General features: G+C 36.7%; 1 protein-coding gene across 2 annotated transcripts in view; it reads left to right on the top strand.

Annotated features, from left to right (window-relative positions):
• The first annotated feature begins 3,501 nt into the window (after positions 1 to 3,501).
• Positions 3,502 to 13,792, top strand: part of LOC308704905 (uncharacterized protein) — a 25,576-nt gene continuing 15,285 nt past the window's right edge. For both annotated transcript variants that reach the window (XM_081389584.1, XM_081389583.1), the window contains exons 1-7: positions 3,502 to 3,692; positions 4,007 to 4,166; positions 4,266 to 4,337; positions 4,432 to 4,508; positions 6,406 to 6,506; positions 9,105 to 9,221; positions 11,038 to 11,112. In XM_081389584.1, coding sequence (XP_081245710.1) covers positions 3,630 to 3,692; positions 4,007 to 4,166; positions 4,266 to 4,337; positions 4,432 to 4,508; positions 6,406 to 6,506; positions 9,105 to 9,221; positions 11,038 to 11,112 — 665 coding nt within the window. In that variant the 5' untranslated portion in view covers positions 3,502 to 3,629. The remainder of the gene's footprint in view (positions 3,693 to 4,006; positions 4,167 to 4,265; positions 4,338 to 4,431; positions 4,509 to 6,405; positions 6,507 to 9,104; positions 9,222 to 11,037; positions 11,113 to 13,792) is intronic.

Below are 13,792 nucleotides of genomic sequence, written 5' to 3'. Positions count from 1 at the left end.
TTAGTTCACCCAAAAATGTAAGTTCTGTCATCATTTACTCACCTTCATGTCGTTCCAAATCCGTAAGACTTTCATTCATCTTTGAAACACAAATGAAGATATTTGAATCAAATCTGGGAGAGCTTTCTGTCCCTTCATTGACAACTACGCAACTGACACTTTGATGCTTCAAAAAGTACATAAAGAGATCGTAAAACTAATCCAAATGAATTGAGCGGTTTAGTCCAAATTTTCTGAAGAGACACGATCGTTTATGATGAACAGATTGAATTTAGACTTTTTTTTCCGCATATAAACATTCATCAACTCACTCATCAGTTGTGGTGCTTGACAATGGAGAACCAATGAGGTTCATTCTCGTGTTACGCAGCTCGTTTGAGCCTCCTCAAGAACCAATGAGGTTTGTTCTTACACATTTAGCAGTTTCAGTTGAGCTTCTGTTTATGTTCGCTGATCAATGTTTGTAAGTTATGGGATAATTCTTTTTTTAAATTTTGATTTACTATATATTGTTTACTTGCAAGTGGGAACATAAGAGATCTTCACATGTAAATGACTTGTGTGTCATGGTAACAATGTGTCCGGTCAACTATGTTACTTGGGTCAACAGAATGCTACTCTCATGGTCAACTAGTTTGACTAGTTGAGGGGTTTTTTTACATTTTAAATATCTAGAATGATTCTTTTAGGGTAAAGTTTACATCCACATGGACTAGAGTTTTGCATAACATCTCGTAAAACTATCAAAATAATCTTTAAAGTAGATTTCTGATAAAAAATAAAACAAAACATTCTTGTCCTCAGTGACCTTGCTGAGAATTGTACAAATACTGTATTTGCAAAAAAAAAAAAAAAAATTCTCAGAAGACATGACAGACATTGAATATTTGAGTCAATATTTGTGTAACCCATAACATAGTTGACAAACTCACTAGGGAAACATCTTTTTATCTGTAATAAAAGTGTTGAATGATTAAGCTTTGCAAATAGCAGATTAGTCACACTGATAAAATAAACTGAAACCAGTAATTGTTTTTTTCAGAAAGCATATTGTTTTTACATTTTGCTGTTGTGAAATGTACCCTAAATTATAGAATGACTTGCATACATTTATTGCCTTTAAAATCACGTGCTGATTGAACGGGCATGATACTTCTGCATGACTGTCGATTTGAGACATGTTTGAACAGATCGTGATGATTGACGCTCCTTCTGCTGTGTTTGGGATCGTTCAGAGATTGCTGTGAATGACAGTCAGAGAGCCACGTCTGCGATCACATGACAGTACACCTGCTGTCTGAGGCACAGCGTGAAGTCTTACATTTCCTGGCACTTGATGTCGTTGTTGTTTTATTTTCCTTTGAGTCCCTGCAGAGAAGAGCCTTGAACATCTACAATTGTTCAGTTTAGCATGGCCTCATCTAAGGAAACAAACTGACACAAACTGAGGTTGCTCACAGGCTTCAGAGTCTGTTCAATATGGATGCTGGACTCTGGCATAAACCTGCAGTGAGAGCATGCATAAAATCATCATTTACATACAGTACATCTGCGACAGAAGCATTGCCCTTAGAATGACTACCAGCACTGTATACATAATTAAACTCTGAACCTATACAGGGCCTGAAAAGGGTCAGTATCCTGTGGCGGATGTTAAATGCACTCACACTCATGTTGCAGTGCTGGAACTGACCTTTATAATGACCTTTATTTCTGCTGCCACATTAAATATTCTCTTATAGTGCAGCTCTGCCACAACTGATCTTGTGTGTCCTTCTAGTGTGACATAAAATGTGGTTTAAGATGGTTATTGTGTAAATGAATCAACTGACAGTCAGATAATGTCACACAGCACCTCTTACAGGACAGATGTTTCATTGCAAGACTTTTAGTATTAAAGGAACACTCCACCGTTTTTTCATATTAAACTATGTTATTCCCTTAACTAAGATGAGTTGATACATATCTCTCTCGTCTCAGTGCGTGCACTCAATCGCTCTGGCGCGCGGCGACACTTTGATAGCACTTAGCTTAGCCCAGTTCATTCATTAGGGTCCACTCCAAACAGAGATGAAGTTAGAAGCGACCAAACACCTCCAGGTTTTCCCTATTTAAATACAGTTGCACGAGTAGTTACACGACCAAGTATGGTGACACAAAATAAAACGTGGCGCTTTTCTAAGCGGGTAAAAAGGATAACTATAATGTATGGCGGAATAGCACTTGGGGACTCGGGAGCACTTCGACTCGGCGCAGTAAAAAGTCACGTTGGTTCAAATGACAGAAGTGAGAGGGAGGGGGGAGAGGATTTTTCAGGCGTGACTTTTTACTGCGCCGAGTCGAAGTGCTCCCGAGTCCCAAGTGCTATTCCGCCATACATTATAGTTATCCGTTTTACCCGCTTAGAAAAGTGCCACGTTTTATTTTGTGTCACCATGTAACTACTAGTGTAACTGTATTTAAATAGGGAAAACGTGGAGGTGTTTGGTCGCTTCTAACTTCATCTCTGTTTGGACCCTAATGAATGAACTGGGCTAAGCTAAGTGCTATCAAAGTGTCGCCGCGCGCCAGAGCGATTGAGTGCACGCACTGAGACGAGAGAGATATGTATCAACTCGTCTTAGTTAAGGGAATAACATAGTTCAATATGATAAAACGGTGGAGTGTTCCTTTAAAGTGGTGCATCCCAGAACCTTTGGATTCATCTCAGCCTTAAAGGGGTCCTATTATGCTTTTTCACTTTTTCAACTTTAGTTAGTCTGTAATGTTGCTGTTTGAGCATCAGAAAGATCTGCAAGGTTACAAAGCTAGAAGTCCACTCCAAAGGGAGATATTTTATTTCACAGAATTCACTTCTCAAGAACTATTCAACGAACGGCTCGTTTGGACAACAACACTCTTTTTCCGGATCTTATGAAGTCATAATGTTCCTCATTTAAATAATCCCTGCCCACGGAATAAGCCAAAAAAGTTGGTGAGGCCTGGTTGAGCTGCACTAGAGAAGATGAGGAGTGTTGATGCTGTTTCCACCCCGGACAAAGTTTGTCCTAAGGCTGACGAACTTAGAGAGGATACAATTTATTTTTAACACTGTTCCATTAAAATCTTTACACAGAAAAGGTAAATGTGACACACACACACACACACACACACACACACACACACACACACACACACACACACACACACACACACATTTACCTTTTTTGTATATCACTTCTGCTCTAGCTTGTAGGCATTATGTAGCCAACTACAAACATTTTTTTTGTATGAATATTGTTATTGAATATTCAATCCATTTTAAATGATTGCTTTTGACGTTCCTCATTTGTGAATCGAGCGTGTTAAATTAATAAATGCAATTTTTTAAGTGTCTAATAATAACCAATAAGTGAAGCGATTTTTAATTGTTTTATTTCTACATTTTGATAAATTAATAACTTAATAATCAAAACGCTCAGTGAATAATATGTTATACACAAAACATACGGTATAAGCTTTAACGAAACGCATTTAGCTCCTCATGGGTCACCGTCGATGCGGAAGTGTCTTCCTGCTGTATTTGACGCTCATTCATACAAATATAATATCATCTGCTATCTTTCATATGAGTGAAAAACTATCAGAATATGTTGCGCAGAAAGACAAACGGACGAGAAGATGAGGACAGGGTCAAACCTGATAGAAAGAAGGTGATGGATCCCCATGAACAGGGTGCCATAGTAACGGCATGTGTCTGTACTTTGGTATTAACGTTACCATGTTGTATTATTTTGAAGTACACTGTGAATACTACCGCTGTGTTGCAACTAAAAAAATAATGGTATTGTATTTGATACCATCTTATTGTACCATTTGTTTCGGAAATACGCTGCTCTGTATGATTTTTCAGTGTACTGGTTGCAGCATAAAACACATTTGGGATTAAAAAAAGTTGTTTTAGAGGGAGTAACTCTGTCCCTGGACAATGTCACCACTTCATGTCATGTGAACTGCCCACCCACAGACATCAGAGGACTCCGGTGTTCCAGATGTGACTGTCTCTCAGAGGAGCTGCTGGGCTGTTGTGTCCTTCTGGACGAAGCTTCTGCTCTTCATCATCTTCACTCCAGCTTTCCTGAACTACGCCTCACTGCAGAGAGAGGGGCAGGCGCTGTCACCCACAGGTGAGACCTCCTCTTCTCTTCAGGAAGACTTTAGGATCATGTGCAGTGTGGGAACATAAGTTTTCAGCTCATTGTTTTACTATTTCTTTATATTCGCAGGTGCCCAGCTGATTGATATCGGCCTCGGCCAAAAGATCCATCTGTTTTGCAAAGGGTATGGAAGACCAGTTGGTAGGTTATACAAATAGTTAATCTAAAAATGAAAGATCTGATCTTTATATTGTCAGTTGTGCACAGTGTAAGTGATGTTTCATTTGTGTTTCAGTTGTTCTTGATGCTCCAGCAGGAATGTCTTCAGATATTTGGTACCATGTGCAAGAGAGTCTTTCATTATCAACAAAGGTCAGTTTAAACTAACTGCCAACATGAATACTGGACATTTGAAAACTTAAAGGGATAGTTCACCCAAAAATGAAAATTCTGTCAGTTATTACTCACCCTCATGTTGTTCCAACCCCGTAAGACCTTCGTTCATCTTCGGAACACAAATTAAGATATTTTTTATTAAATCTGAGAGCTGATCACTCCTCCATAGGCTTCTAAGGGACTGAAACTTGCTGGCCCAGAAAAGTTATTAAAGAGATCGTTAATATAGTCCAAGTGACCACAGTGGCTTAATCTTAAGTTTATCAAGTGACAAGAATACTTTTTGCACGCTAAAAACCCCCAAAAATAACGACTTTATTCCACTATTCATTTCCTTCTCTCTGGGCCTCTAGTGAGTTAACGTAGTGTTTTTGCGCAGCGCGTCAGTGTTGCACGTCACCACGTAGGCTCACTATTGGCCGACGCTGGTCATGTGTGTGACGCGCTGCGCAAAAACACTACGTTAACTCACTCGAGGCCCAGAGAGAAGGAAATGAATAGTGGAACAGTTTGTAACAGTTGTAACAGTTGCAGCGCACTTTCAGAGACCTTCCCTCTTCCCCAGCCCCACCTGTATAGATCTGCTACGGGTATTTCATGTATGCTATATTGTACAGAAGCAGCATGTCTTATTTGCTCTCAGCAGCGTTTCGTGTATTGGCAATAGCAAGTCCCGTACTTGCTCTGCAGCAGCTGTAGCGTAGCAGATCTATTCCACCAAGACCAAACATATCAACATTGTCATATCCATTACCATGCCAAACACTCAGAGAGTTGTCATGACAGAGATATTGTCAAAATGATTTTCAGGTTGGTATACGTTAATCTCCACGATCGTCAGACAAGGATTTATCAGTAATATTTTACTGGGGCACAACAGTATTTCACTGGGGTTTGTGCCCCAGTAAAAAGGGTCTAGTGACGCCCCTGACTGGCTTACATATGCATATCTAGATTGTCATACAGAAAAACTCGCAGCTCAAGCTATAATGCAGCTTTTCTTACTCTTTCACTGTATATGATAACAGATATTTAAGAGTTTCGTTGTGTATAAAATTTAATCATAACACATTTATAAGGCCTCCCAGAGTATGGGATTTTTTGCGTACAGTTTTTGTGATTTCAGTTGTTTCTAAATTTTTTTATAAACTTTAGTATGAAAATTATTGGAGTATCATGATTTGTTTGTGAGAATGTTCATAGTTTTCAAATTCTTATGTGAATTAGACCCAAAGACTCTTGTGTATGATTTGCCAATTGATTTGACTGATTCAATAATTAAGAAATTCATATGCGAATTGAATGGATCGTTGTACTGTACAGTACTTTATGTTAGTTTTTTACACTTATACGGTGTATTCTGAATGATCTAATGCAATCTCTTTCATTAACAAGATGATAAGAGAAAGCCTTTCACTGCTCTCATGTACAACATTAAATAAACAAGGCAGCACCAGAGTTTTCATTGATTTGAGTCCAAAGAGGCCATAAAGACATTATTGATTTTTCTTCATCTCCCACAAAGTTAAATGATTTCAGCTTTCATTGCATGTGCTCCTGTATTACTCTAGTAAGGCAGTGAGGTGACGTGCTGTCATTTCTCATCACAAAACTACAGTTGTGGAGTGCTGGAGATTCCTGCTGATAGCCTGCTTTACAGTGACTGCATTACAAACATTTGCAATGCTTGATGATAAAGATGAACTGATGATTATGATGGCGAAATTGTGACTTTGTAAAATTTGCAGTGCTTTTAATGCACACTGTATTTGTAGATTAAGTTTCTTAAAGAATTTATAAATTAATGTTGAGTGACAGTTGAGGTTTCTCCTGCTCTCGTTTTTATGACACTTGATGATCTGTTGTTTCTCAGGTGTGCACCTATGACAGGGTCGGCCTAGGTTTTAGCCGGAGAACTCTGCAGAATGAAACTACAGGCACCGAGAAAGTGTGGGGAATATCAACCACTGGAAGGTATGAAAGTGTCTTAGTCTGAAGTTTTTCAACATTGTGGGTGTAACAGTACCATAAGATGTCCACTGTATTGTTTTCAAATAACTTCATTGGCATTGAAATTTAATAAGATGAATGATAGCTCATGGGAAACTATTTGTTCCTCCACCATGGTTCATAAAATGAAAGATGACCTCCTGACACAATTCAAGAAATTGACCACTATAAAATTTTTATTCTGTAACAGTGGTCAAATATTGACACTTGAGCCTAATATACTGTGTATATATATATATATATATATATATATATATATACATACACATACACACTACCGCTGATGTTTGCTAAATAGAAAGTCAAAAAGAACAGCATTTATTTGAAGTATAAATCTTTTGTAACATTATACATGTCTTTACTCTCACTTTTATTCAGCAATGATGCATTGAATAGATCAAAAGTATACATTTCTTTTAAAAAAGAATGGTAGTGTACTTATCCACAGTATAGAAATATTGTATGGTTATATTGTGCTGTAAATCTGAAAACAAAGAAACATCCCTGAAACACATGAACATTTTTAATCCACAAGTGGGTATCTGTGCGTCTCATGTCCTTGACAATGACCTGCTATACTATTCAATCAACGCTGTTGGAGAGAGATGTCTTTGTCCTTGTCCTCTGGCAACAAGACGTCCTGCCTTTAGGTTTTTTTTTTCATCTTACATCTGGGGCCTATACCATGAAGCCGGTTTAGGTGGCTAGCCAGGTATGTTTCAGTTTAGTTTACGCCAACCTTGGGTTTTAGGCACCATGAAAGTGGTTTGGCTTATAGCATTGTTCATCACCAAACCGAAATTTGACCAATCAGCTGTGAGTAAAGGATAAAGTCACTCCACCTGTTTCTACTCTATTTATTAATCGATCACACATATGATTTTAGTTTATCAATTATTTTTACGCACAGTTTGAAGGAATAAATGTATAAAGTTAATATAAATATGCTTTAGAATCAATATTAATATTAAGCTATAAAATGACTACATGTGAGCTTAAAAGTTCAATTCTCTCTATACCTTTATCAACTGTATAAATTAACTTCACAACTTTTACTTGCACTGATATAGCAAGACTTTTTCTTTTAGTTGTCCTCTTTCATGGACAGCTATTTTGTTCTTGCTGTCTAAATTTGTTTAAATTTCTAATATTTTTTTTAATCTCGTAATATTCTGCAGAAGAGAGAAGTGAACCGCGCTGCTTCTCTCGCGAGAAATGAATCGCAGTTTCACTCTTTCTCAGCATGTGATTGGCTGTTCGCTACTGATGTCACACCTAAACTCCTAAACTCAGGATCAAAGCCCGAGTTGATGGAGAAAGTTGATGATCAGCATCATGGTACCAACAAAGCCTGGTTGGATTGGTTTGGTTTTGTCAACTCAAATCAATCCTGTAATCCCTACAAATCAAGGCACAGGCCCCTGGAATCACTGCATTGAAGTAATGTGTAGAGAGAGGACAGGGGAGTTGGTTATAAGAGGTCTTTTTTCTCTTCTGTCTGGCCTCTAGAAGCAGGCGGACGGCAAGCTTCAAGGCAAGATATCAATTTGACTAAAGTTCAATAAGCTGGGAGCGAAAATGTTTTGATGGTCGTCCATTTTGTTCTTTATTGAAACTTTTTCCTTTGGAACCTGATTTGATTTGCTGTTGAAGGAAAGCCAATAGTAAATGCTAAGTTTCCTTTTTTGAGAAGGACATGAGTTTGTTCTTGGACTTATTGACCATGCATACTACCATACTTAACATTTTCATAATGAATAACACTTTTCAACTTAATTTGAACTTAACACCAAAAATGTGTACTTAATGATTAGATGTAGCCCAAAACAAACATGAAATAAATTTGTAATCATTTGATTGAAAAACAATCTTCTCATAAACAAAATTGCAAAAAACAACAGCAATAATACGGTAATAACTACTAATAAGTAATAATTGCTATTGTTATAATTGATATAATAATTATAATTGTTATAATAATAATAAAAACAAATACATACATAATAATTGTTGTTAGAGTTATAATTGCTATAATCAGAATAATTAATAATAATAATTATTACTATTATCATTATCCAAAAACAGAAATAAAACAAATATTAAATATTAGATCTGTATATTATTTATCAGACAATTAAACATAAAAGGAATCTGTACTGATAGCAATCTGAAAATGTCGGTCAGTCTCTAGTTTTTCTCGTCCAATTTCATACCAAAGACACACGGCAGTAAGTCATTCAGCGCAAAATGAATCTTCATGGCCTTTTAGTTAATGAGGATGTCAGAAATAAAACCCATTAGTGTCTCATGGTACACCGTGCTTATTAGTTTAGTGTGTCAGCCTATGGTTTGAGGTCAGGTTGTCCTTGACGTAACATCACTGACCGCTTTAAAATCTGTGCAGGAGTCTGGGACAGTGGGCGTCCCGTCTGGAGGTGAACGGACATGTGTGTCATAATGTGTCCTGGTGATTAATGAACTGTCAGATGAGTCATGTCTAGACTTCACTCACACAAACCTGCGCTCATTCCTGACCTGCATCTCTCCTTGTTTATCCCTCAGGATGGTGGATGACCTTCATCGATTGGTCAAGGCTGCAGATATAGCCACACCCTTCATTCTGATTGGCTCTGAGCTGGGCACACTCAATGGCAGGTTCTACAGCCACATCCATGACACGTAAGTCACATCATTCTGTTTGGAAACAATCAAGTCAGTTATATCTGAACATGTCAGGAAGTTTGTTACCACTACAGAATGCATGTTCAGTATGTAGAATACATTGGTTGTTTAGGGTTTTTCTTCCAGGCATGCGCGTAATTTGCACGGGGGTTACGGGGGTTATGACCCCCCCAAAAATCTGATCCAGCTAATATAACCCCCCCAATATCATCACATCATTCAGATTAAAATAAATATGAAATATTCCGAATGAATACTTTTGTTCGTTTTCTTAATTTCATTTGCCAGCAAGAAAGATAGTATCATATTTTAAATAATCTGTAATGTACCCCCCGCCCACCGCACCGCCGACCACTTGGTATTACCCAACCCGCTTTCTCGACCAAGTTTGTTTGTTCACTATTTTGCGCAGTCGCTGGGATGAATGGTTGGAGAAAGCTGACGGTGCATGCTAACGGATGGAAAGATGAAAAAGGACACTGAAAGGCAGCCAGATAACGATTTTTCATTGTTGGTCGACACCATTTTTTACAGTCTATGGTCGACACCAGCCAAAAAGAGGAAAAATCCTGACCAAACGGAGGTGCGTTTCTCAAAGTGTGAGGCGGGGGCGCGGGCGCGTGCGCAGCCCACTGCTGGGGGGGAATAGAGACATGACAAATGGGGCGCGACAAACAGGTTTTGTGCCCATCTTTTTAATTCCTTTATTTATTGACCATACACTCAAAACAAAACAAAGACACATTTAAATGTAAGCCTTGCTTAACCTTTTTACACGTAAGTTTAAAAGTTTTTCAAGGCGACCGTTATTGATCGTAGTAGCTAGGCTATCACTTTATGGTTCCCATGGAGACGCGTCATTCATTGCTTGTCACACCGCAGCCACAATAGCGCTGAATGAATGACTGATGATCTGCTTTTATTTCTTTTTATTCAAAATTTCACAAATTAGTTAGTTAGTTGATGTTAAGTTTTTAAAATGTGATGTTAATAAAATACATTTTAACAGATAAACTTAAAGATTTTGTTAGTGGATGGTGAGTTTTGGTGATGCCCACCAATATGTGAAATCTGTTCAGAATAAAGGTGCAAGCTGCACTCCAGTGTGCCACCCTATATTGTAATATTGAGAGTTGAATTGTGCATAATACATTTGCTGCATGTAGGTGCCAATACAGTGATGCAATTGATTAATCTTTAAGTTCTTTTTTTTTTTTTTTTTATAAGATATTGAACACACAAAAAATCAATTAAGTGGAAGCTGCCACTGCTGGCTAGTGCTTAAACACTTAATTTAACTACTGTGTCATTATGGCATAAATAGTCAAGTGAACAGCTGCATTTACGTTAAGTAGCCTAAATCAGTAAAAGTATCACAATGTATTTCTAAAACAGGAACGGCAAATGACCTTTTACACAAGAAAATTATTCAATAAATAAATTAAATATGCCGCGAGTTTAACCCCCCCAATGGTAGACCCAAAGTTACGCCCTTGCTTCCAGGCATTTAAACCTACCATGACCAAAAGGTCCATGAGGGCAGAATGGGGCCGACCTTTCGGCACACACTCACCCGACCCTCCACCCTCCATCTGACAGATTTAACGTTTCATCTGCTCTGATGTGCAGCTTTACAACCCATAGATTCAGCTGTGTCAGCCCTGTAGCGCCCAAGTGTCCCTGCTGCGGCTCTGAGCCCATCCATCTCAATCGATAGACACTGTTCATTTCTCCTCACGGTGTGTGTGAGGTCTCATCTGTGCTCATGAAACATCTTCTGTGTGGTCTTTTTGCTCTCTCCCTGTCTCTTCAGGCAAGTGTCTGACCTGGTGCTGATCGATCCGATCCCAGAGGATGTCTTTGAAGAAGAGAAGTGGAAGCAGTTCTGGTGAGTCATCAGCCGAGAGAGAGTGAGTGTGTGTGTGAGGCACATATACCAGCTCCATCCTAATGATGAGAGCCAGAGGCAGATATAAATGTGAATTGTGTTTTTTTTTTGGATGTTAAAATACTTTCTCTTACTTTAAGCGATTCAGAGGTTGATTTTCCTGAAAAGCGTACAGACTGTAGACTGTAGCATGTATTAACACATGATGACTCTGTTCGTTTTATCATCCCGATAAGCAATACACAATGAAAACAATCATTATTTTAGCAATTAAGTTTGGTTATGCTAGTGGCACATAAATTAAACACTTCACCATTGATTTGATTTTTACGGGACAGTAATGAATGGATCAAGTCATACCTGTATACTAAATTTGTATTCATTATACACAAATAATATCTGATTTGATAGTCTAAAATTATATTATCAGACTGTTTATTTGATATTTATATAATATTAATATTTCATAAAATACTATTAAATCCAGAAGAAAATATATGAAAATATAATATTTCTAAATTTCATTGTATTTCAGTATATGTATGAATTATGCATATTATGTAAACACATTTGCATTCCAATAAAATATACATTCTTAGTTATTAATATATTTATATTTTAACATTAATTTATCAACTCATATTTTTCTCATATGATTTTTTTCAATATATATGGGAAATACTAATATTCCAGAATTAATAATATTAATAATTCAGAATTTCTTAGCATTTAGTCATAAACTGACATAAACTCCAGTTTGTGCAAAACCTGAAAATTCATGTTATTGCTGCATAATTGGAATATTTTTTCTTTTCTCTTTTCAAAATACATTTTTCTGTTTACATTCTAAATTGTACATCTGAATTTTAACCTAAAACCCATTTTATATTTGTGCAGCTATTTTAGTGTATTAGTCTAATTTTTTTGAAAATACTAAATTCTCCCAGTTATATTGAACCAAATGGGACCACATTTATGATTTTCTTTAGTAAAGATTTCAATTGAATCATTGTAAGAGCAAATATTTGCTCCCGTACTGTTTACATTTACTGTGTCTTTTGTCAGAGCTGAAAAGAGCAAGTCTTGACTACACTTTCTCTGTTTAGTCCTGAAAAATCTTAGCTGCCCATAATATACAGCCCACATAAGCACTCATTAAATATTTACACAACCACGTACAGCTCCAATTGCATGGGTATTTAAGCTAGTTGCAGTTTATGTCCGTAGTTAAGCTTGCTGAAGCTATTGAATTTCAGTGTAAGTAAGAAATAGTCACATTTTCTGGCCTTGTTCTACTTGCTATTGGAGTCATTTAGCAAGGACATGATCGCAGTTCCTCAGAGATCCCTTCTGCACGGCTCTCCTTCCTTCTCAGAATATCCCGTTTCATAAACTCCTACCTCTATTATTTATCGCCATTATGCGACTCGAATGAGTTCAGCTAGATAAGAAATGAATATGTCCGGATTGACTCATTTGTACATGACTGGACGTGAAGCAGCGCCATTTATCTGGGAAATGTGCACAATTACGCTTTGATTAATAGATGCTCAACCTATTGAGTGCAAGACGGTGTACATGCAATCCAATTACTTAGGACACAGTGAATTAAATGTTGTGGATATTAAGTCAGGGCTTAAGTTAATATCCGTATCACACAAGTTTTATTACTGATCTTAAATCATAAGTGCTGCTGGTTTAAATTAAAGATGCTGAAGATGTATTAAACACTTCTGCTTAAGATTATGTGATATCTGTGCAATACAAATCCTGCATACTTTTTTTTTTTTTTTTACAGCTTTGCAGGCTGGAATAATCTGTGGAATTTTCTACAATATACTTTTATTATCTGCAGTTACTGGCTTAAAAGTATGTGTATAAAATAAAATTCCTATTGGAACTTATATTGTAATTTGGAACTGATCATAATAATGGGAATTTTATTATGTTGTTCCATCAGAACACAAGAAAGCTAGATATTTTATGACAAGTACACTACTGTTCAAAAGTTAAGGGTGAGGAGTTAAAAGAAATTAATACTTTTATTCAGCAAGGACACATTAAATAGATCACAAGTGACAGTAAAGACTTTTACATTGTTACAAAATATTTTTATTTCAATGCTGTTCTACAAATCCTGAAAAAATGTATCACGTTTTCCACAAATATAAAGCAGCACAAACTGTTTTCAGCATTGAATAATAATAATAAGTGTTTTTTGTGCTGCAAATCAACATATTAGAATGATTTCTGAAGGATCATGTGACTCTGAAGACGGAAATATTTCTGCTGAAAATTTTGCTTTGCTATCAAAGGAATAAATTACATTAAAAAAAAATATTCTAATAGAAAAGTGCTATTTTAATTTGTAATAATATTTCACAATATTACTATTTTTTTCTTCTTCTTTTTTTATCAAATAAATGCAACCTTGCTGAGCATTAGAGACATTTAATAACCTTACCAACCCCAAACTTTTGAACAATAATGTTGCTCCCAATAGGAAAATTAGTTTCCCAATACGATAAACTGCCCATTCCTGGCCATATCTCAAGTTTTTAAAACTCGTATAGCTCCACTAACTGTCCTAAATCAAGCCTAGTAGATTAAAGATATTATACAGTTAAATGTTTGTCTCTAGTTTTAAGAGGCACATAATGTTCATATCAAGTATCTTTGA

The sequence above is a fragment of the Scardinius erythrophthalmus genome, assembly GCF_964197995.2.
Source record: "Scardinius erythrophthalmus genome assembly, chromosome: 16".
Classification (NCBI taxonomy): Eukaryota; Metazoa; Chordata; class Actinopteri; order Cypriniformes; family Leuciscidae; genus Scardinius; species Scardinius erythrophthalmus.
The sequence above is the reverse complement of the archived record's forward strand: the minus strand, read 5'-3'. Positions and strand labels throughout refer to the sequence as shown.